The sequence below is a fragment of the Mustela erminea genome, chromosome 7, assembly GCF_009829155.1.
Source record: "Mustela erminea isolate mMusErm1 chromosome 7, mMusErm1.Pri, whole genome shotgun sequence".
Classification (NCBI taxonomy): domain Eukaryota; kingdom Metazoa; phylum Chordata; class Mammalia; order Carnivora; family Mustelidae; genus Mustela; species Mustela erminea.
The window spans coordinates 134,274,521-134,299,214 of NC_045620.1; the positions used below are offsets into that span (position 1 = coordinate 134,274,521).

The 24,694-nt window shown below is 48.6% G+C and overlaps 1 protein-coding gene across 1 annotated transcript in view; it reads left to right on the plus strand.

Moving 5' to 3' along the window:
• NOL10 (nucleolar protein 10) overlaps nt 1–24,279 on the plus strand; it is an 86,359-nt gene extending 62,080 nt beyond the window's left edge. The window contains exons 15-21 of the mRNA XM_032353319.1: nt 487–566; nt 754–852; nt 2,655–2,744; nt 10,772–10,945; nt 11,207–11,454; nt 20,307–20,409; nt 23,469–24,279. Of these exons, the coding sequence (XP_032209210.1) occupies nt 487–566; nt 754–852; nt 2,655–2,744; nt 10,772–10,945; nt 11,207–11,454; nt 20,307–20,409; nt 23,469–23,588 (914 nt within the window). The 3' untranslated portion in view covers nt 23,589–24,279. The remainder of the gene's footprint in view (nt 1–486; nt 567–753; nt 853–2,654; nt 2,745–10,771; nt 10,946–11,206; nt 11,455–20,306; nt 20,410–23,468) is intronic.
• Nucleotides 24,280–24,694: the final 415 nt, after the last annotated feature.

Sequence of the window (24,694 nt, forward strand, 5' to 3'; positions counted from 1 at the left end):
CACCGAACCTCATTAAGCCTTGGTTCCCCCATCTATAAAATGAGAGTGATAATGGGAAAGAACATGCCCTTCCTACTTAGTGTGCTTTGTGTTTGGAAATTATGGGAGATAATGCTCCCCCCACCATTCCTACTTCGTGGTGTGAAGTTGGCAAGTCAGTGTTGATGCCAGGATTATTTTTTAAATTGAACTGGTTCACGGAGTCCAAAAATCTGAGAACCACTAGTATACAGAATCCTTCTTTGCCAGTCTTTCGTAGTTCATAAAGACTTTTTCATCATTTTTATGCTTAATATGATATATAAAATAAATAAGGTGATGCTGCTTAAAGTAGATTAAATTTCCTCCATAGTTTGTGAAGATTAACAGTTCTGGTCTGTATAGTTTTACTCCAAAGTGAAATCTTACCATAGTCCAAGGAAAAAATGGTTTAATTTTAATCAAGATTTCATAAGGACCCGCTCTCTTCTGATTAACTCCCTCCAGGGCTCATGCATCTCATTGGATCACCTTTCCTCCGGGCGTATATGCATGGATTTTTCATGGATATAAGACTCTATCACAAGGTAAATAGGAGAGTATACTTACTTTATGTGATTAATGAGCCATTTCATTGCTGTTTACTTGCATTTTGTAGAACATGCTTATGATTTGTAAGTGGTCTGCCTGTTCTTCGGCAAAATAGTCTTGATGTTGATAAAGCATGCTATTAAATATGACTTTAATTTTGAACTTTTTTTCTACTTTGAAAAGGTGAAATTGATGGTAAACCCATTTGCTTATGAAGAATACAGGAAAGATAAGATCCGACAGAAGATAGAAGAAACACGCGCACAGAGAGTCCAATTAAAGGTGAGTATTGTGTTCTCCTCATTGACGAGTTTACCAGAAAAGTACAAGTTCATTTTGCGTGTTATTGCAGGGAAACTTGCCATCTGTTTCTTCATTTTCCCATTTTTAGTTTACATCTTTCCGTAATAGTGTTAATCTTCTTTATTGGTCATAAGGGTGGCTACTCTTTACAGTTTGAACACGATGGATTCTGTGGCCGTGATATTGTGGAAGATAACGCCAGAGGGACTGATGTTGTCAGCCCGTCTAAGAAAATGTGATGGAATTTTTAGACAGGTCTCTGTCAGTGTTTGGAGCATTGGGGCTTTGATAACCCGCATTTCTTTCTGGCATTTGGCACTCTCTAAGGCTCTCTGCTTGGGTCACGGTCATCGGACTCTGTCAGGGTCCAGACAGGAATCAGATCATCTGGTTCCAGTACTAGAATTTTTTTTTTTTTTTTTAAGATTATTTATTTATTTATTTACTTGACAGACAGAGGTCACAAGCAGGCAGAGTGGCAGGCAGAGAGAGAGGAGGAAGCAGCTCCCCACGGAGTAGAGAGCCCGATGTGGGGCTCGATCCCAGGACCCTGGGATCGTGACCTGAGCCAAAGGCAGAGGCTTTAACCCACTGAGCCACGCAGGCACCCCCCAGTACTAGAATTTAATGTGAGCAGTTGTTAGCCAAGTGTTAGAGAACTGAGGCAAAAACCAGAAGGACGGCACTAGGGGAGGCGTGCTTGCAGGAAGCAGGTGGCACCTTGGGGCTGGGCGGTGGGGCGGCAGCGGCTGCTCCTGAAACCCGGCCTCCGAGGAGGCTGTGGCCAGTTAGAGCCAGTCCACCCCTGCGAGTGTCCGAAAACCACCCGCTGGAACCCCACAACCCGCTGGAACCCCATCTGCGGCCGGGGTGAAGAACTGTTGACTTGCGCTGCCGGCCCCATGACAGGCCGCTGGCAGTAAGTAAATCCACACATACATAAATACATATGTACACACACAAACATACACACACACACGAACATACGTCTACACACACACACACACACACACTCAGTACCAAAGACTGCTTCCCTTTTTGCAGGTTGTTTGTAAAGTTTTCTAGGAGTGTTGAACGTGTGTGTGTTGGCAAGGGGGAGGCTAGGATGGGCAGTACTTTTGCCCCATCTCTGCATTACTTGTCAGAGTTGTAGCTTACAGTGGGACATAAAGCACTGAGTGGAAAAGGACAATAGAGAGTTCACAGCTTTTTCCAGAGAGTTGTCAGTCTCACATCTAGAACTCCGCTGAGAAATGTGCTGTTTCAGGAGCCACCAATAGTGCATTTAGTACTCTCCATGGTGTTTCAGGGCTTCCCTGCACCCCAGCCAGAAGCTGCAGTAGCAGGCCTGCTGGCCTCCAGTTCGTCAGCGACGGGCCTGGCCCTCTGCGGCCCACCTCGGCCAAACACCGCTTCCCCCAGCTCACTTCTCCGTGCGCCAGGAAAGAGGCCGCGGGAGGGCAAGTGCTCCCACCTGATTAGATCACATGTGTCCACGTTATTTCCTCCTCTGGGGATAATGAAATTTTAAAAATAAGAATTGGAGGGGTGCCTGAGTGGCTCAGTCAGTTAAGTGTCTGACTCTTGATCTCTGCTTGGGTCTTGATCTTGGGGTCATGGGTTCAGGCCCCACACTGGGCCCCACACTGGGCATGGGGCCTACTTAAAAAATAAATAAATAAGAAGTGTCCTATTTGTGAAATTATACTCCTTACAGAACTATTAACTTTTACAGCTAGAATGCAGGTATTTAATACACCTTTTTTTTTCCCTTCTCCTAGAAATTGCCCAAAGTTAACAAAGAGCTGGCACTTAAATTGATTGAGGAAGAGGAGGAAAAGCAAAGATCTACCTGGAAAAAGAAAGTTAAGGTAAGATTTTATAAAGCAGTGAAGACATTGATAAATTGTTTCTGTATTTTCTTAGTGGTTACTTATAATATGTGTTCTCTTTCTTCTTGAAGCTTTTTCTCCCCTGCTTATGGGATAGTATGTGCTCAATATGGGAAATTTGGAAAATAGAAAAGAACAATAAAGAGTGTCACTTATGTAATTCTACCTAGAGAAAGGCCTCATTAGTGTGTTGGTCAATTTCCTTTCTCTCTTATTTCTCTTAAAATTATAAGCTATAATAGTGAGATAATATTGTATATATAAAATGTTTATCCTTGTTGTATAAAATAACATAAGTGGTTTCCCATTTCATTAACAGTTCTTCATAAATACTTTTGAGAGCTGCGTATACTCTCTGAAGGATGTATAATTTATTTAATCCTTTTATTGTTAAATATTTAAATTTATTGTTTTTCCTCATTCTGACTAGATCTGTTTGTAATTCCAGAAGTAATTAATTTTTTAGACTTGGTGTTTTCAGGAGCATGCCCGCGTGTGTGTGACTGCACCTTCCTTTACTGATGTAAAAACGATGGAGGTCGGTCATGAAATAAGTGAGGGTTAGTGTTTCATGTTGCAGATACGATCAGGACAGGGGACAGTTTTCTGATTTTCCCATATATGTGAGGACTTCTCATCATCCGCTTAGACGAGCAGGAAGGCAGGTCAGTCAGGCTTGGCTCTTGGCTAGAATGAGTTTTAAAGACCCAATCTCTTGGGAGCCCGCTGGCACCCAACTCTGCATGAAGGGCCTGACCTTGGAACTTCGGGCCAGCTGTGTCACCCTCGCAGGAGATTTTCATTTGCTTGTTTGCTCTTTCTCTGTCCTCCTGCTCGTTTCTAACCAGGTAAGCGACTGGGAGATAAGCCAGCTCTTTTTGTGTTTGTTTTTGTTCTACTTGTTTCCCTAACGCCCGCGGACTTCAGCCTAAGGAGCTTCTCACTGGCTTCTCTCTCAGTGACCCCGGGCTTTACTGGGGCACAGTTTTTTCTTCTGTCACATACAAAGATAGGACCAGAGAAGGGTGTTCTTGGAGTGCTGTGATTTCTAAGTGGAGTACACACTCACGGCTCATCTTCTGCCTCCTTGCCCTGGCTGCATCTTTCCATTCTGGTCTAGTAGGGTTTTTTTAATATATTATTTAAAATTTGATTTTTGGAAGCTTCTCTTAAGTAAATCCATAGATGACTTTTTTGTTTCCATTTTCCTTATGGGAATAATTGACCCTCATTGAAATAGTTACTTAGACCTGCTGTATACATTTCTGTCCACGTGCTGTGTCTGTGGACCCTCCTAATTAATTCACATCAGGGCATTAAGTGTGTGCTCGGATCTCCAAGCACTAGCAGTGGAAGTGCGTCCTGCGGTGTTGACTCTGTCCTCCGGGTGTTCACCTTGATTTTCTTGTTAGCCCAGCCTGAGGGTGATTGGGAAGGTAACTTTTCAACTTGAGAATGCCATTTTACAGGCTAAATGGAAATGATCTTTGCATTATGTGCCCTAAAGCGTCAGGAGGAAGAGTGTGGGCCTGGTGTGGGGTGCAGATGTAGTCCTACTGTGTTTTATGCTAATGAGTCCATATCAATAAAGATACATATCTTAATATTACAGAGAGTAAAACACTTAAATTATAACTTTGATATGCGTGCAGTATGGTGTATTCAGTTTAGGAGCCTTTTAAAAAGGCCCTGATGATTTTGAAGATGTGGGGAAAGTATCCTGTCCTCGCCTCCCACCGTCTCTCTTTTGCAGACTTTCACTGGGGTTAGGGACAGTCAGAGAAGGTTTCTAACACAGATGGTCCTCCGTGTGCACAAGCTGCAGGCTAATAAAGACAACTGTGTGAGCTGAAAACACACACTTTATGTGTTTTCACACACAAAGGGGAAACATCATGATTGTGCATTTGAAAATTTTTGTCGGAACGTTGATCGGGTCGCCCTGTCAAGAATCCTCCATCAAGCCACGTCCTGCTTCTTCGGTACCAGGAGGAACAACTTTCAAAATTCTTATCTTCTCTCATCAGACGGTGTTGTCTCTCTAGCTCCTGGAAGCTGGAAGTCCTATCTTTGTAAAAGCTATGTCCCCTGATAAAAATTCTGCTACAAAGTGGTGTTTGTAAAATGTGCCCCTGATTTGCTTTTGGGTGGCTTGCTGACCTGGTTCTGGGCCTATCATCAAAGCTTGGTTCCTTTCCGCAAATACTTAGAGTTTTTTTAGAAATCTCAGACTGTTATGAGACAAAGTTTATATGATTTGTTGTTTAACGTGCTTGTCTAATTAAAATGAAGCCCTTAAAAACTAGGAAAGAGCCCCTCATAGTATCAGTGCTTGAGAGAGTTGTTCCGTCTCTCAGCAGTTCGTTAGTCTTGCTTTGAACTGAGTTCTGCAAACTGTCAAGAGCTTTAATAGCTCTGATGACTTCTGATGTGAAAGCCAGTGTGGTTTAGTTCTGCTTTGGCCCCAGCGGGAATTTCTCACAGGCAGACCGTGAAATCTGTTCCCGAGCATGGCAGCCGCTGCTAGCATCACTGGCGCGGGCAGTAAGGAGGGTGCGGTTCAGTCCTAGTGCTGGGCCCGCGGTGCGCAAGGACCCACTGGGTCAAGAAGCATTATCTGGGCCTTATCCCAGCTTAGCCACTGATTTGGGGGTATTAGTTCTCACTAAGAGTCAGTTCACCCTCGCACTGAATCTGCATTGGGCTCCCTGTGTGCGCAGGCATCTGGGAGAGGCCCGGCACCCTGGGGATTCACTGGCTGTGAAAGGGTCTCAGCCGTTTTTCTTTCAAGTGTCGTTTCCCGGCTGTTGGCTCTCCTGCCAGTCTTCACTGTTGCCTTAGAGTCTTGTACGAACGTCCTTCTCTTGGATTCTGGGGCAGCTCAGTCCTGTGTGGTGCAGCATGACATCTCCAGGCCGAGCGCGCTCCCGCCTGGGCCGTGTGCGGGGCAGTGTCTTAGCCTGCAGGTTTGCTGCGTACCATTCAGGGTACATTTTAAAGTAATAACTCGTCTAGGGAAAAGATAGAGCCATGCATAGACACTGGGTTGGATCAGATCCGTTTAAACATGCCAAATACTCTTTTTAATGTTTTTTTTAGTACCAATTAAAGATTGATTTTGGCTTTTATTACAGTTTTAAGCACATGGTTTTCAAGACTAACTGTTTCTCCAGGGTTGGTTAGGAACAAACCTGACTGTCCCTCCGTCCTTCTCTCCCCGCCCCCCCCCGACCTTCTCCCCCGTTTGCACCTGTCCTGAGACAAACACTTCGGCCCTTTTAGCAGATTATTTTCGTGTAAAGTTCCAAGTCTCTTAATATTGCCCCAAGTGCTCCTTCTTGGCTTTTAAAGGTCAGGCCAGTTATTGTTCATCTTTCAGTGACCTGCCCTCCCGATAGGGTCTGCTGCAGCTTGTTCAGCGCTCGGCGCTTACCTCGTCGGGGCCGTGCACGCTCTCGTCCCCGTGCAGGCAGAGTCAGGTGGCTGTCCGGAATCACGTCACCCGTCCAGCCTCCGTCTTCCGTGATTGAGTGGTTGGCCTTTTGTTTGTTTTCTATACGTTGATCACTGGTTAGCCCTCAGTCCTTTGTTTGTTGTCTGACTCTCATCTCAAGGTGTTTCTATGAATATTGGTTGTTCCATTACTTTTTCTTTTCCTGACGGAGTCTCTTCTGCTGTGTCGGCCTCTCTGTTCTGGACTAGCCATCTCCCGAGTACTGGTTCACAGTCAGCGTCCTGGGGTGCACTCCACCTCCGCCCTGTGTGGGAGGCAGAACCAGAAGGACCTTTAGTTTTCCGAAGGAGTAGATTTCCAGCCCAGACAAGCAGGCCGTCAGTGTAAGGGTCAAGTGAAGAGATTTTCAAACATGTAGGTTCTCAGCAACAGCCAGACATTACATTTCTGTGCGTGTTTTCCTCAGGAAGTTCCTTAAGATTCTCTCCTCCCAAGTAAGAGAGTAAGACAAGGAGTAGGAGTCCAGAGAAGCCCCTGCGAATGGCTTAGAGCAGGGGTGGGGCTCATCTTCCCTCCATTAATCCAGCCCACAGTGCTGGCTGCCATGGGGCCTGTTCAGTCCAAAAACTTGGGCTCTTCAGTGCTGGGGGATTCTCTTGGGGAAAAAATTTTTTTTAAGTAGTTTAAGTAGATTTTCAAATCTCAGGTCATTTGTTTATATTTAAGAGTGAAGGACCTAAAACAGCTTAATGGAAACACTGAGGTGGGGAGACAGGACTCACCACTCAGTATGTGGTGACACAGCCAAGCTGTTTACTTGGGGACACTTCAGATTGCAGCATCTTTTTGGCCTTTCTCTTGGCCGGTCAGATTCTCCTGCTTGGAGGTTGATGGCCGGGCTCCCAGCATCCTGAGAACTTTTGTCTTAAGGGCATGAGGTGTGGGACCGGGGCAGCATTGCAGCCCCTTTGTACCAAATGCTTCTCTTGCCCTCAGGGTGCTGCTACCCCAGCGGGCACCTCTTTCCCTCCAGGGAAGAAGCCTCTCCTGGGACAGGGAGGGATTGAGGCCTGCCTTTCTTCTTCCCAGAATCACTGCTCCTGGTTCTTTCTTGTCCTCCTTACCCTTAAGGGTCGTGTCTTTTTAAAGCTCATTTTCTATTGCCTTACTGGGGTTTTAGCAGAGATTAGAAGGAGATGCCTGTGTTCAGAACATCATCTTTACCCAGAAGTCTGCACCACAGACATCATAGCATTAAATTTCATAGACAGCATTGAAGGACTTGACTTGTTTCAAATGTTAAGGATTCCTCGTATGTTACGATGTTGAGACAAAATATTCATAGGAAGCATCCTACTCAAATCTACAGCTAATAATTCTTTGAAGTAGCGCTGTGGTAGGAACAGTGCTTTGAGATGTTTTTCAAATTTGAATGGCAGGTGTTTAGCCCATGTGCGTGTGTATTTCCAGGATAGATAGCTAGCCAGACGCTTAGAAACCACTATAGTGCATCGCGAACTACATCTGAGACTACTCCTTTAAGTCAGCTGTGAAAACAAACAATTAGACTAGGAAGAATCTCCAAGGGAAGTATTTTTATAGCTAGGTCAGAAGAGTTATTATTTTATAGTTGTTCATCCAAAACATACTTGTCTTTAGGCAGTACAATTTATTTGTTTAAAATTAAGAAAAAAGGGGCATCTGGGTGGCTCAGTGGGTTAAGCCCCTGTCTTTGGCTCAGGTCATGATCCTCAGGGTTCTGGGATTGAGTCCTGCATCGGGCTCTCTGCCCGGGGAGCCTGCTTCTCCCTCTCTCTCTGCCGCCTCTCTGCCTATTTGTGATCTCTCTCTCTTTCAAATAAATAAAGAAAATATTTTAAAAAAATTAAAATTAAGAAAAAAACTTAATACCAGCAGCATATTTTTTGTAACATGTTTCTCTATTACTGAATGTGATTATTTAATGAATAAAGTAAGAATTCATGCAGTTTAGCCTCCTTCTCTTCCTAGAGACCTGGCGTGTTCCTCCCAGGCATCTAACAGTGTTCATCAGAATCCAGATGACATTCTCCCTAAACATTTAAATTCTTTAGAGCAGTTGTAGGTTCACAGCAGAACTTAGGGGAGGTCGTAGATCTCTCCTGTGTGCCCCACTGCGCCCACCCATGCACAGCCTGTACCCCTGACCACATCCCCCACCAGAGGGGACATTGGTTAACTTGGTGAATCATCGCCCAAAGTCCATAGCTTACATTAGATTTGATGTACGTTCTGTAGATTTGGACAAATGTGTAATGACACGTATCCACCATTAGAATGTCATACAGAGTATTCTCACTGCCCTAAAAATCGCCTGTGCCCTGCCTGTTACTCCTTCTTTCACCCTGGCCCCTGGCAACTACGGGTCTTTGTGCTTTGTTCACAGTGTTACCTTTTCCAGAATGCTGTAGCGTTGGGATCATACACACGAAGTCTTTTCATATTGGTTTCCCTCACTTGGTATCCTGCAGTTAAGGTTCCTCCATGTCTTTCCATGACTTGTTGGCTCGTTTCTTTCTAGCACGGAATCCTCTGGCGTTGTCTGAACGTGCCACGGTTTCTCCGTGCCCTTGCTGGAGGTCATCTTGGTTTTTTGGAACTTCTTGTCCTTTGTCCCACCCTCTGCCTCTTTTCCTGGCACTCTTCAGTGCCGGGGCCTAACTCCTCGTTAGCACCAGCCCTCCAGTCCCTGACGCTGGACTTCACACACTGCTTCTCAGTCCCCTCCGGCCAGCTCCTGTGTAGCCGCAGTTGTCAGTCCGAACGTGGAAGTGTGTCTCACGGTCACGCTTTCTTCAAACCGTGTTTGTTCCTGGCCTAAGTCAGGCCCTGCCTCTTCTCTTGGTCTTCCTCATGCCTGATTTCTCCCTCGGCGGTCCCTCAGCTCCTGTCTGCCGAGGACTCGCACAGCAGAGTTCTCTCCTTGTCATCCGAGAGCCCCGGAGCACACCTCGAGCTGTCACCTGTCCCTTCCTCATCCTCCTCTTCCCTAGGAGTGCCCCCTCACCTGTAGAATAAAGGGCCTGGTGTTACGATGTTGATTTCCTTTACACTCTGGCCAGATCAAAAAATGCATTTTCAGATTTTGTCATTCTTGTGTCATCAGACTGTTCACCACTCCTCGATGGGCTGGAGATGCCTTCAGCTTGGTCCGTTGGAACCCAGTCACCTGTCCTCCCAGGTGCCACATCCCCCAGTGAGCCCTTCTGACGTGTCTCTGGTTGGAGGTACATTTTACCTCTGCTCTTAGGGCACTTTCAGCTTCGCTCAGCGTCCTTCGTCTGGTACCTTAGAGCCTCCAGTCTTTTTTGTTTGTTTCTTCTTTTTTCGTTCTCGTTAGATTCTGAGCTAGCACCTTGGGATCAGGAACTAGATCGTCTCTCTGTTTCTCCCTTGAACCTAAATCTGTCTTGGAAATGATATTTAATCAGGGAAGGCTTGTTCAGTGTATCTTCAATATATATTTAGTATGTCATAGAATTTCAGGTTAAGGGTTTATCAGATTTGGGGTACATACCTCTAATACACAGCCCCAGTTCCTTAATGTCTTACGACTCACCAAAATTTTGTGTAGCTGTATTCCAAGGACCACGCTCAGAAATCCACTGTTTACAAGCAAGCATGAACAGCTTAGCTTTTCCAGTGCGCATTCAAGCGGTTTAATTTACAAACCCTGTGAAATAGGTTGATTTACCTGATTTCCAAGTCTGCAGCAGATAAGAAACCGTAGGAGAGCCCTGAGTGTACAAGACTGTCATGTGTCTATGTGAGCAGCTAAGCTTATGATGCTGTCTAGAAAACTTTCTGTTCAAGAATGGTACAGTTAGAAAGGAACTTAATGTTGGCCCCAACCTATTCAAATGGGTCTCATTATCAGTTTTATTGTGTCAAAAAGTTTACACTGTATCCTTTGTGAACAATAAATGGCCTACGGAAAAAAATTGATGAGGCCTTCCTGTAAGAGATGGAAGCTTCCCTTATGTTTCCAGAGAACTCACTTAGGGTCAGGAAGCTTCCACCAGCAGCTCCCACCATGTTAATTCTTGCCTTATTATTGTTCTGTATTTCCTTTCCCAGTTTTGGCATATGAACTTGGAAAACTCACTGATTTTGTTTCTACATGTGTAATAGCTATGCTTAAAAAGCCATGTTTCAAAAATACATATTTCCTTAAGAAGTGTTTTTTTCATGAGAAATGTTAATTGAAGAAAATTCTTTCCAATGTAGTAAGCGTAAATTTAAGTCAAAAATGTTCTTTCTCTGCTCATTATGTGTAATGGTCAAGTAATACGTATTGTCTGTGAAATAGATTAATAGAATCTATTTGCAGGTAGGAGACAAAACCCAAGGGTAGTTTGAAAGTTCTGGAAACTAGTTCTAAAGAAGTTTCCTAATAATTTAATGTGCCTTGTACAGCTTATTAATTTAGAATTGGCTGAAATGTTTTTAGGACATCTTTCTGGTCAGATTTTATTCATACTAACTTTGAATTTCTACATTCTTTTTGTCATAGAGCCTTCCTAATATTCTCACTGATGATCGGTTTAAAGTTATGTTTGAGAACCCTGACTTCCAAGTGGACGAAGAGAGTGAAGAATTTAGGCTTTTGAACCCACTTGTTTCGAAAATAAGTGAAAAACGGAAGAAGAAACTAAGACTCTTAGAGCAACAAGAACTTCGTGAACAAGTAACGTCCTCCTTACCATGTTATATCTGCTGCTGTTTCTTTAACGTAAAGTTTTCTGTGTAAGTCAGAGGAGCCTTCAGGACACTGGGGGTGTAAGTGGTTTGCACTTCAGCTTGGAAGTAGATCTTCCTTAATCAAAGGGACCCCCCGCCCCGACGCGTGCAGTGTCACGTACCCCGCGGGTGACGGCGAGTTGGAAGAGAATAACAGGTCGCTGTTCGGTGGGGGAACGGAGCTACTGCTTACTATTTTTATTTTCAGGAAGAGGAGGAAGAACCGGAAGGAAAACCAAGTGATGCAGAGAGTTCTGAGAGTTCAGATGATGAGAAGGACTGGGTCGAAGAGGTCAGGAAGCAGCGCCGGCTGCTGCAGCGGGAGGAGAAGGTGAAGCGGCAGGAGCGGCTCCGGGAGGACCAGCAGACGGTCCTCAAGCCCCAGTTTTACGAGATCAAAGCAGGCGAGGAATTCAGGAGCTTCAAAGATTCTGCCACCAAGCAGAAGCTGCTCAAGTGAGTAACCCTGCTCTCGGGGCCTCACCGGGCTGTGGGGGCCTCGCTCTTCCTCGCGGCCGCGTGGCCCTCAGGAGGACATTTTGGTCTTTGGAGTTAAAGCACCACAGGCTTCAGGGGAAGTACACTGGTTTCTGTGGTGAGGACTGTTAATAACCCTCCGAGCTGGTTTCCATAAAGTCAGGCCCGGGGCCCGGCCCTGGGAGTATTGGCCAGTTACGTAAGAACACGTGTGTGCCGCGCTGGTCACACGCGTGTGTCGTCCTTGTTTCCCTCCGTCCGCTGCGCCGGCCCGCAGGTGCCCGTTTGGTTCTATGCCCTACGATCAGCGCTTCTCCGTACGGTGGTAATTGGGAGGCAGCAGATTCTTGGCATCTTAGCAGAAAGCTATTTTTCTTAATTAGAATTTCAGTTACGTTTATCCATATCTCAGCTTGCCTGATTACTTGGTTACTTGGAAAATCTGCCAGATGTTTTAAGCCTTGTGCGAGAATATTGAGAGATGAGAAAGTGGTAGTCTGGACTAGTCCGATACATAAACGTAGAAAGTGGGGTGGTGGTTCCCCGGGGCTGGGGTCAGGGAGATGCCACTTAATGAGGTACAGAGTTTCAGTTTTAGATGAAGAAGTTCTGGAAACGGATAGTGGTGGTGGTTGCACAGCAACGTGAATATATTTCACCTCAGTAAAAAAGTCAACACTAAAAATATTATTTTGACACTTAGAGTTGTAGGCGGCTAAGTCAGGAACAAACTAGGTCCTCACCGCCAGATCGTGTACAAGCCGTAGGTTAGGTAAGTCTCTGCTCTGAGAATTCCGGGGCTGAGTATTAATGTGACAGGCGGTCCTGGTGGAGAATCTTACGAGAAGAGCCGGAAGGTCTGGGGAGCCCAGGGGAGGAGGAGAGGGAGGAGGGGTCTGGCGGGTGGATGAGGTACGGGGTCGGGGGCAGTACCAGTTCCCTACCCCACTTCTCCAGCTCTGGGCTTCCTGTTTGGAAGGTAGGCTTTTCCGGATGCAGGAAGTGGGGAAAGGGTGGAGAGGACATCGGTGGACAGGCTGAATTGCTTCCGGAACGGAGAAACGGCTAGTCCTCGTCAGCTCACCAGCTTCTAGCAAGTAACTGGGATACCCAATGTTGAGTGAATCCTTCAACTTGGAATCCAGGAGCATCTCACAGTTCTGGTTCTAATGAATAAAAGATCGGCTGGTGAACAAGGAATCTAGTAGTAGGGTCCATATCTTTGGAAGGTATCTTTACCACTCTTTTCTTTTAATAGCAACTTCCTGGAGGTCACTTACATAACATACAGGTCAGCTGCTTACAGCGTGCAGTCCGTCCTCTCTGGTGTATTCACAGAGCTGTGCGGCTGTCACCACGACGCATCTCTCCCAGATGAGGCCCTGTGCCCCATAGCGTTCGCCGCTGTCTGCCCCCAGCCCACCCATCCCCAGGCGGCCACCAGTCTTTCTGTCTCTGTGGATTTGCCTGTTCTGCATTTCCTGTCAGTGGAACCATACACTGTGCGCTGCTCGCACTGGCTTCCATCTGGTTCATGTTCGTCTGCGCTGGAGCATCTGTCGGCCCTGCCTTCGTTTCTGTTGCCGAGAGCGCTTCTGGTGTGTGGGTGGACCCTGTGTCCTTCATCCATTGCCAGCGGATGGACCTGTGGGTTGCTCCACCTTTCGGCTGTTGTGAATAATGCTGTTGTGAACGTTTGTGCGTGCGATCTTACCGATCACTTCATCTCTCCGGGCTGCACACCTAGGAATGGAGTGGCGTACGTAGCATGATGTACATACGTAGCGTGATGCTTAACCTTTTGAGAAGCTGCCCGCCTGCCTCCCAGAGAGGCTGCTCCATTTCACGTTCCTGCCAGCAGCGCGGGCAAGCTCACTTTTTGTGTACCCGTTAGTCTCGAAGGTTCAGCTAGGAGTCCTGCTCAGAGGCAGAGGGAACACCGGTTGTTTGCAGGTTTCCGATTCTGTGGAGTGTTTCTTTGTTAGGTTGTCGGCTGGTTCTGTCTGGCTTTATTTACTTGGCTGCTGGCTCCTGACTCGGTACTAGACCCAAGTGGGGACTTGATAGAATTGTGACTCTCTTGTGCCTTGGCTGCATGTCAGGCAACTCCGGAAGTTCCCTTTCAAGCTGGGCTGAGAGAGGACCCATTTGCTCCCAGCCCACTGGCCAGGAAAACCTGGGGACTGTTGTCTTCAGGTAAGCACGGTAACGTGGTGATTTGGGGGTGGGAAGTTGCCTCCCATCGTTTTTGTTCTGCCCGTGGGTTGTAGCAGGACATTAATAAGAGAAACAAAAGGATGGAAATTTAGTATTTAGTGGATAAATAATAGCCAAGTTAATACACTACAGTTCAACATTTTTACTCTGTTAACCTTTTTTTTTTTTTTGAGAGGAGGAACTGTGTAAGTGATAGTGCTTCATGAGCTGAAAAGGAGAGTCAGTCCTGCTGCTTAAAGTAATAAGCCTTTGGTATGAACAGCCTACAGTTTGCTGGCCTTTTGGCACCAACTGCTCACTGAGTTCTAGTCTTGACTAGATTATTTTGGCAAACCCTGAACTTGCAGTATCTTTGTGTTGTTTAATGAAGCATTGAACCATTATCCTTCAGAGAACCAAAGTGACGCCTTTTGCTTACTTATTCTTTGAGTTACCACGAGGCAGTCAATAAAACAGAGGATCAAAACGGAGTGTATTAGGTTTTAAAGGTTCACCTGGACTTGCCCAACTTTAAAACGTTTTCTGCAAAGGGAGCAGTGAATTACGAACCCGAACTCCGCACTTGAGTGAGTCGTCCTCTTTGCTTGGCCTGGTGACATGACGTCAGACCCACACCTCCATGTGTCAGCGCGTGTTTGCGTCCTGACGGCACTGGGCTTTGTGAGTGTCTTCAGCCGCCCGGCGGCCTCGCTGGCTGCCCATTCATCTGTCAGACCGTCGCCGAGTGCCCGCCCGGGGTGAGCGGTGCCGTCCGGAGCCGGGGCTGGAAAGGCGAGCGCAGCCCCCAGGACTGCAGCCTCCCCGCCCCCGCCGCTGCTCTGGACGGCGCAGGGCCACGCGGACAGTGCACGAGAAAGGAAGGGGTTTAAGTTTTGGAGACTGAAGGAAGTTTTTACAAGAGGTCGTACTGACACTGGTCGAAGACAAAGACAAAAGGTTGAGCACCCACAGCAGGCGGGGGGAGACGGCGGGCGAACAGGGAGCACTGCATGAAGCCATGGGATGTGGTCGTGGCGCTGCGGGGGCGTGTCGAGTGACCGGGGAGCGGCCCACACACGGCTAAGCCACTGAGATTACCAGCAGCAAATCTCTTTCCAACCCCATCCCCAAATCATGTGAATACCTACATAATAGCAGTGCATGTTTGTTACAGAAAATAAAAACAAAAACTTAGAGGCATAAAAGTCCCTCTTTCCCAGAAACTGGTCATGAAATATCTCAGTTTGAGAGAGAAACTGCAGGGAGGGGCCCCTGAGCTTAGCTAACAAGACTGTTCAGTCAGAAGTAAATGATAAAAGCCTGAACTGTGGGGCAGGGGGGACCAGGCAGCTTAGCGCCAAATTATCCACAAGACTGTCTAAGAATAAGAGAGGAAAATGGGCTTACAGCTCAAGGTTGTTTGATTACTAACTTAATAGCAAAGGAGAAAGAAATGGTCAGGCAGTGTTGAACTGTCCGGCCGTGTTGCCACCAAGGTCAAGGAGATGGAGTGAAAATCAGGTTTAAGGTTGCAAGCACAGGAAGTGTGCAGTGCCTCGTGTCTTGGTGACGTTCAGTAGGGAATCCGAGACCCAGGGGATGGGCCAGAGACCTGGGGGTGAGCAAGCAGTCCCGCGTGCTGTGGCCCACTCGAAGTGTGCAGAGTGCGGTGAGGGTGAAGAGGGGAGCCCCTGGCGAGCAGCAGGTATTTTTTGAGTCTGTGGTAAAAAGCGCACACCTGTCCTTAGAACGATACACCTGCACGCAGAGCACTGCTGCCTGTTTTATAGGTGTCGCCAGTGAAATTGACCGCCAAGGGCTAAGGGTTCCAGTTGGAAGACAAGCGGAGGAGAAGGAGGTAGTAAAGATCACTGAGGAGTTTTCAGAGTTGGAGGCGGAAAGCTGGAAAGAGCCAAGCAGGGAGAAAGCAGGGAAAAAGGGTGTGGCACAAATGTCAGAGGGAGCCCCGAGGGCCACGGGACAGAGCAAAGCCACGCTCGTCTTGCCGGGACCAGCTTCTTCAGGCATCAGCCCAAGTGTTGGAGGGCAGCGGACGGATGAATGAATAGAGATGATAAATTGTGAGTGGTTAATGTGGATGATTCTTCCAAGGGGTTTGGCAGAAAAAGGAAGGCATCAAAGCCAACAGGTTGATGGGGAAGGTCTTGTAGGCTTAGGAGAGCTAGAATGTGTCAGTGGGCGGGGAGGGGTTACCTGTGGCGAGCAGAGAGTGATGCAGGAGACCGAAGGGACAGCTGAATTCAGTAAGCGGTCGGGAGGAGATGGGCCCGGGGTAAGGAGGGGGCCTCAGAAAGGATGGGGGTACACCCTCAGCCCGAGGGGAGGCCGTCAGGATGGATGGGTAGAAAGTGGGGCAGCTCATGCCGCAGGCCTGTCAGGAGCCTGGGCAGTGGGCCTCTCCAGTACCCGGGGCAGCGGCCGGCGGGGGAGGCTCTGGTGGGGACGTGCTAGGGAGCCTGGAGGAGAGGTCTAGAAGGACACGGCTTCCAGGCGCCCAGGAGCTGGGGCCGCCTCCCCTCCCCGCCCTGCCAGGTGGCCCTTAGGTGGGAAGGCCTTCTTTGCAGCACCTAGCCTGTGGTCTGTCTTGGACATTCAGAGATTTCAGAGCCATTTCCTGCCTTGGAGGAGCTCATCTTCTTCCCCAGGTGACTTTAGTACCCCTTGGGTCACTGCTTATCGTGCCTGCAAATTTATCCCTTTGTGGACAAGCTGTGGCCCGATTTACTCTTCAGCTGATTTTCCTCACTGCCGGTGGGTGAGAGCTGAAGGAACATGTTCTTATTTTTTTTTTTTTTTTAAGATTTTACTTATTTATTTGACAGATAGAGATCACAAGTAGGCAGAGAGAGAGGGGAGGAAGCAGGCTCCCTGCTGAGCAGAGAGCCCGATGTGGGGCTCGATCCCAGGACCCTGAGATCATGACCTAAACCGAAGGCAGAGGCTTTAACCCACGAGCCACCCAGGCTCCCCGAACATGGTCTTACTTTAACAGAAGCATTTTTAAATCTAATTTTGAAAGCAGTTTAATTCCAAAGTTGCACTTAGAAAACCAAATCTCTTCTTATTCAAGTTGATACGCACTCAGGTGACCTGTAAGCCTCTTCCACTGTAATACATTAAGAATGTAGAATAACAGGTGAAAGTCTCCCTTTTACCCACACACTCTCTCCCGGAGGTCACTGCTGTGTGTACCTTTCTAGAATTCAGGGGCTCCTGTGGGTGCACGCTCACACGTGCACAGTGCTGGCTGTCCTCTCCTGGTTGTGAATGTCCTTGCCGATCCCGTTGCCAGCGAGCCACTCCATCCACGCAGCGATGAGCGTGGAAAAGTTTTCTTTGCAAGTGCGTGTGGGCCTCCCAGTAGCTGCACTGCTGGTTCATAAGGCGGACGGGCCATAACGTGTGTCAGCGTTCCCTCGGTTGGGAGGTTCAGGTTGTTCCTAGTTTTCCTCTTCCCCTTTTCCGGTTAGGAATCCGTACACCTGTGCAGGGATTTCTTCAGTGCCAGAACTTGCTGGATCACAAGGGGTCACATCGCCCTGGAGAGAGGCTTCAAGCTCTCTGCACTCTTACCCACATGCCTGTTCCCCACACTCACGGCAGCAGGGGCCGGCAGGCATCTTTGTGACTCCGAGCAGAGCTGATCGATGCCAAACGCAGATAGGCTGGTCACTTTCGTCCACATCTCCCAACATGGGCGCTTCGAGGAACGTGCAGACAGACAGGAGGCATTGAGATGGAGTTTTCGGTGACCTGCGCGGTCTCTGTAAATACCTGTCGAAGGTACTCGGCTCCGAACAGAGTGTTTCACATTTGCTCTTTCGCTGTAGGTTCCGCTTGTCCACTGCCTGTCTGTTCCCTTTGGTGTGGACTGTGGAGGAGCGCGTCCTTTCTTTTGGGTTAAGTCCTCTGAATGCTGAACTAATGCACCTGCCTCCACACAGTGCTTTTAAAAAACGCGGTTGAGTAGCATTATTTCCTGGGGCATAAAATAAATATCTAATTTGATGTTTCTCCTTTTACTTCATGCCTATTTTTTTTTTAAGATAGCCTTTCTGAGAACTCTGGTTCTTCCCTCCCCCCTTTAGCCCTGTCCTTTGTCCTCTGCTAGAAAATTCTATCCTTTCAACCTTTGGAAAGTTGACAAAGGTTGGAAGCCCACATCTGTCTTCTTAGCAGTCCCCATAAAATGGTGGGGGGGTTGGTCCTCATGTGACTGTAGCATTTTTTTCTCTAAAGTTCTTAACCTTCCTTATCGATGTCGCACCGGGTGGATTTCTGCATTTTGTTCTTCTGTTACAGCAGACCGTTTTCAGGTGTCTGTCTGCTGCTTAAATCGGCTCTGGCTGGATTCATTCTCGAGTAGCTGGCTTAGGACCTGCTGGTTAGCAGCCACATACCGTAAACCGACTTTCAAAGGGAGGGAAGTGGAACTCGCTTTAATGTAGAAATCTCCACACTCAGTGCCTGTGTCTGATCTTCTGCCATGGCTCGTTCTAAAACTCTGCTCGTCTTTCCAAGCAGCCCAGACAGAACAAGTTTTTACAAGTGCACATTGAAAGTACATTGAGAGAAAACCAGAATTCATATACCCTATCATGGAGGAAATAAGGTCATTCTTAAAAGAGTAGTAATTGCCCACAATTTACTTGAAAAGTCACTTTCTTCCCAAATGAGTGTTTGCTGTGTGCCACCCTGTCTCAGTGGCTCCGTGGCTGTCCGGAAGCCAGGAGAGGAAAGAGCGAGAAGGGCACGGACAGGCTCAGGAATGCGCTTAGGTGGACATACTTCCCTCTGCGTGGGAGCCGCTGACACTTGACGTCTGCGTTCTCGCTAAAAAGCCAAACCAAACCAGAGCTTCGTTCCATTCCGGCTGTCGTGTGGAAGCTTGTCATTTGGAAGGCTTTGTGGACGCATTTCCTGCACAAAACGGTATAAATCAAGTTTGGTCTGACACACTCCTGGAAACCAGAAATGCTTAAATTGGAATCCTGGTTTTAGACTCGGAGTCCTCACGTGGCCCGGGGCAAGTCATTTAGCGCCTGGCCTCCCTTCTCGCCATCTATAAAGGATAAATACTTGTGTCTCAGGGATGTTGAAAGGATTAATTAGTTCGTCTGTAAAGCACTTTGAAGATGAAAAGTACTTTAAAAGTGCTTCTTAATAACATTATTGCTTAGAAAAGAGTGCCACTTTCATGCTAACCACTTCACGTCTCAAGTTAGGTAAAGAAGGCGTGTTCGGGACGTTACTGCTCGTCGTAAACCGGAGATAAGTCTCCCCTGGTGCGGACATCAAACATTTCCTGCGGAATTTCAAAGGGGCATCGCTTTATCTTGCAGGCCGTTTAGGAGAAGGCTTCTGCTCAGTAATTAGTTATGAAGATCGTATTTCAGGCAAAAGCAAACCCTTCGCCCAATTCAGCCATTTCTAAATTCAGTCAGGTGTTTTTACAGGGTCGCTCGAGAAGGGCACACTCAACTCTGGTCGGTACAAGGAGGATCAGAATGGGAAGCGTTAACCTTTCTTTGGAAGAGGGGACAGCAGACAAGAGAGAACCGTATTCTCTTCCTCTGGCTTCCTGGGCCCCCTCCTCCCGTTTCCATCACGGGCACCCATGGGTGTGGCCGCCTTGGCCGGTTCTCCAAGCGTCAGAGCTGCCATGGGAAGTCACCGTTTTTTCCCCTCCGAGCCCAGTTCACAGAAAGGGCCACATTCTGATTTTCTGCTAGAACATGAGTACTGTGACATGCAAGGAACAGTCACGTGTGCCAGGTACAAACTAGACGTCTTGATTGCAAAGCCGGTAGGGTGGTGGTTCTGGTGCGGATGGCACCCAGGCCACCGGGGGGGGCCTAGAGACCCTAGAAATGTGTGGAAAACGTGATCAAGAAACGCGATGAAATTTCCACTGGGGGAAGCGTAATTCAAGTAAGAAAGTGGAAGGAAAAGGCACTGAGAAAAGTAGCAGTGAAGTGAACAGACCGAATGGAATTTACCCACGGAGCTTTCGTTTGCCGTCTGTGGTCAGAAGGATTCATGGCCCGGGGTCCGTACGGTGGGTGGTGAGTGTCGCCCCGGGAGCTGAGAGCAGGTGAAGGGCGCCTCCGGACCCGCATGGCGCTTCTCCCTGGCTTCACCTGGAAGACCTGCCCGGAGTCTTCCCTCGGAGAGGTGGCTGGGCGGCGGGAGCGTGAAGCGCTCGGCAGTCTGCCTGGTGCGGGGCCTCTATACAGAACACTCCAGAAATGTCCGTGCCACTGACCGTTCCAGTCCATCACGGGCTTCAGAAATAGCTTTCCTCCCATGGCGGCTTCAGAAATGTGATTTAGCGAGATTAGGAGCTGCTCTTGAAAATCTATTTGGAACCACCATTTGAAATACTAAACGAGCGGGTGTTTCGGCAGCTGCTGTTTCTACTGTGTAGCTGCTGAGCCTGAGCGATGACGGTCCGCCCCTGTTCTTCCCGCGGTCGCGGTCCGGGAATGCCATTTTCGGTCTCTCCCATAAGTGTAACAGATTTTCTTCATGTCATTTGTTCTAATTAAAACTTGTTTCAAATGCCAAATCAAAATAATGCTAATTAATGTGTCATTCTCTTAAATCTCCTCCAGTAAGACACTTGAAGATCGTTTGAAACTCGAAGCAAAAAATGGCACGTTGAGCGTAGCAGACACCACAGTCGGCAGCAAACAGCTGACATTCACATTAAAGAGGGTAAGTTTTCCGACGTGATTTTGTTAATTCAGGATAGGAACATGGGCTTCCAGTAGCGCCATGCATGTGTCTGACCTTAGCATGGCCTTCTCAGGCTCGTCCCCTGTTGAGGTAGCCATGTTCCTGTTCTAGCACTTTTCCTGCAGCCGGAGCCCCTCCGGGACTGGGAGCGAGCCCACAGCTTGGTGGAGGCTGAGCCCAAGCGGGGCCCCTGCTGTCCCGCCGGAGGTGGGCCCTCAGCGACCCAGAGCTGGCAGTGCTGGTGTGGAGCGGGCTGTGGGGTTTCTGGGTCGCTGGGCCACCTCAGTGAAGCCTTGTAAAGTGAAAGCCCTGACTGTCCAGGGCTTAGAATTTGGGGTAAAATGAAAATAAGATGCCTCTAAAATTAGTGTTTTGCAAAAAACCAAAGAAGCACTAATAGGTGCTTGGCCCCAGGGTGGGGTCCGTCAGAGACTGTGAACCTGTGTGGGGAACTATAGCAATTTATGTTTGATTTTACCTGTTTGTATCATTAGAGCAACAAAATTGTAACCATCAAACCTCATGTTTAGGAATAATTAGGGATTTGTTTAGTGTCTAGTAAAAATCTTCTTTGATACTAGGTGTGTGATTGATTTAGGTGAAATCTCAGGTTTTCCCAGGATTTTTGTGTATACTTTTTTTTTTAAGTAAACTCTACTACCAACATGGAATTTGAACTCACAACCCCACTGTCAAGAGTCACATGATCTACCGACTGAGCCAGCCAGGCACCCCTTGTGTATACTTTCTAATGCTTGACTGGATGTAAGGGGAAAGTTCGTACTTTAGTATTATTTACAGTTGTTCGGTGGCAAAACTAGGATTAAGGCCCAAATCCGGTTTTCAGGTTTCCTGTACTGCAGTTTCTCACCAGACCATCGGCCAGGCTGCTTCTAATAAGGCGTAGGGCTGACACATGTCCGCAACCCCCCTTCTCTGGGCCAGCCTGCTGGCGACTGTGGGCGAGCAGCTGGGGCAGGATGGCAAAGCAGAGGGAAAGGAAACTTGGTTGATGAGCTACCTGCCCTCTCGGTCATACGGGACTGGGCACGTAGCGCGGATGTCGTCTGGTGTGGCCTGCCAGAGAGAGGCTGGTGAGCGTCCCTTTCCGCATGGGGCTTTGTCTGTGGACAGTCACTGCTGCTTCCAGGCTCCTCTGGAGGCTCCTGCCTTTGTGGGGAATGCCTGGCAGGACTCTGCAAAACATGCTGCTGCAGACGGAGAGGGGCTCCCGGGAGACTGCTCCCCCAGCAGACCCGCGGGGACACGCCCGGGACGGCTGTCCACGCCGACGGACGAGCTCCCGCACCTGTTCATCTTTATTCGGCCTGTCGCTTTCCAAAATTATGTGGACAGGAGACCCTTTGGGGGATACTTCATAACGTGACGAAACCAAATATTAAGTCACCAGTGCAGGTTGATCCTACAAGGGCCCTGATACCATAGTTCGGTGAGCTCGTGTGCAGGCTCCTCCGGGTTTCTGGGTGTCCCATCAACAAGTGTGTGCTGTGGAGTGTGTGCTGGGGTGTGTGCTGTGGAGACTCAGGGCGAGACAGACGGGGCCCTTGCTCCTCAGCTGTCCGTCTGCTGAAAGAAGGACACGCCCGGCTGTGTCCTTACGGTGTGGCAGGTGCTCCAGCAGAGGACGCGGCGCTGCGAGGGCGTCTGGTGGGGCCGGACCCAGACCGTAGGGCCAGGGACGGGGAGGTGCTGTGAGGTCGGGTCTCTAAGCTGCATGGGAACCCTGAGGGGTCAGGCACGGTGCCAGGCAGCGGGTGGCACTGAGGCAGCCTTGCTTGAGGATCTGAACGAGAGCCCGTGTGTGTAGGACGAGGTCAAAGGGAAGAGGGTCAGACAGAGCGGAGACCGCGCGGCTCCAGCCCGGAGGGCCGTGTGAGGTGCTTACCGGAAGTCCAAGTGGGACTGTGGGAAGCTGTTGAAGAGTTGGAGTTAGCAGAAGACTGACGCCTTTTACTTCTGAAAACTGACCAGCTGTTGCCCAGGGGGTGGAGCCAAGCGGCGGCTCTGGGGATATGCCAGGAGGAGCCGACGGGGTGGGATTTATTAGGACTCTTGAAGAATAGTAATACTCAGAAAAAGCACTTAAGGCATTTTTCAGAGCCCCAGTCTCGCAGATCGCTCTCCATCCCCACCTGCTCCCTTATCTCTCAGCATTTTATTTTAAAATATGAAATAATGCCCGCTGAAGGTGAACGGGGACATCTCCTTCAAGAGCAAAATATGAAGGAGGATTTTAGGTGCGCAGAGTAACACAGGTCAGCGTAAAACAGTCTCATAAGGGGACTAAAAGGCAAACTTTCCAGGTTTTAGAACTTATACCCCACCAGTGCTTTCTCAGTTTACCTTTTGTGCAGTTCCAGCGGCTGGAAATATCTTTCTGAGCTTTGCATTCAAAAGTTGGTACCCTCAGAACCGTCAAATGTGCTTTTAAAACCAGGCGGCTCTGACCTCCATTGTGGGTTCTGCACTGGCTCTCTTCTCTCTGAGAGCTGCTGCTGACAGCCACGGGCCTCCTTGGGGTGGACGGGGCTACCTGCTCGGCCAGCACGAGCGTCCCCACGGGAGGCATGCCCTTGGATCAGTCAGCCCGCGAGCCCGTGTGCCCACGCCGGGGACCTGCAGGCGACTTGTCTGCTGAGCCCTTGTCCAGGCTTAACAACAGCAAATCTCGGGCTTCCCAGGGGAGTTGGACTTTTTGAAAACAGCCAACGATTCTTGGGAATCTGTTCTGGTGATTGATCCTTAATTGTGGTGGCTTATAATACGCCTTCTGTAAATGCAACTGTTTGTGTGTGTGTGTTTGGGGCAACGTAAATAAACTATTGGTCCTGGCTAATGCCCGGCTCGGCCCGGCGGGAGCAGAGTCTGGGGGCCAGTCTACGTGCCCTGAGACCCCCGGGCAGCTTTGCTCCCTCTGCCCGGCTGTGTTGGTGGTGTGACGGGGGTATTCTCATGGTTACAGAAGGGGTTGTCGGTGTTTTCTTTCTCTTTCTCTCTCATGTAATTTTCTCCCTTAGTCCGAACAGCAGAAGAAGCAGCAGGAGGCTGAGAAGCTGCACCGACAAGAAAGGAAAACCCTCCGTCGTTCAGCTGGTCACCTGAAGTCCAGACACAGACGTGGCCGGCCGTTCCACTGACTCCGTTCCACTGACTCAGTCCTGCCCACGGCTCGGGAAGAGCGCCCAGACTGACCGTCGTGGCAGCGCGCGGAACAGTTTATGTAAACTGTTGGTACCTGAGCACGGTAAAGGTTTGGCACCTGTCCCCATGCCTTCTACAGCAGACTTGGAGACCGCCCAGTCACCCGCACTGGGCGGTGCGTCGCCCCATGACCTCGGGGCACTGTCTGTATGTCCTTGTTCCCTGTAAACACTGTCTGTTTTCCCTCTGGTTTAATCAAGTGAGGCCAGTGGTGGTTTTCTGACATTGTGAAATGTGTACCATGAAATGGAAGGTTATCCTGTTGTAAAAATGCAGATCGGCCTTGTTGTAGGTGCATTTTCCTTGCGGGGCCTGCTGCCCTTCGGGGTTGACCCCCAGGAACCTGTTCCTGTCTCACCGGAGCTGTCGTGCAGGCCATGTTTGCATTTCTGTATTGGTATTTTGTGACTTGTTTGTGTTGAGGGGGGGGTTAAAACATTTTTATAAAAAGAATATAATTTAGTAAATACCTAAAAAATGGAAGCTACTGGTCTTTCTCTTAACTTTTTACAAGATTAAATACAGATTTTCTTTCTTTTTTTTTTTTTTCTGTTTTTTAAAGTGCAATTTGAGATAAACTGGCTGGAGAAAACATTTATAAAAATAAATACCTTCATTTGAATAGCTTCTTTGAGAAAGAGCCATTTTTGAGTTAATTTGAAAATTGAATTCGGTTTCCCTAGTTCTCAGGAATCAATGTGATTTGGGAGGTGTGTTTCTTTACGTACAGCTGGGACGGGGGCTCTTTGGCCTCTAAATGATGGAATCTGGCTGGAAATGCGCTCCGCGCAGAGGGAGAGAGTGCCGGCGGGGCCAGGCTGCAGGCTGTGCGACCGGCCTCACCGCAGCCGGCTCGCGGCGCCAGGCTCTGCCGGATCGCGCTCCTCTTTTGCCCCTCCTGTTGCAGCGCTGCTCCTTAGGCCTTCAGGTCTCCCCCACTCTCTTTCCTTGGCGTCCTTCTGTCCCTGTCGTATCTCTGTTGCTTCGGTACAGACATATGCCCACTTCTGAGAGGTGCAGTCTGTTCACAGACTGGCTGTGG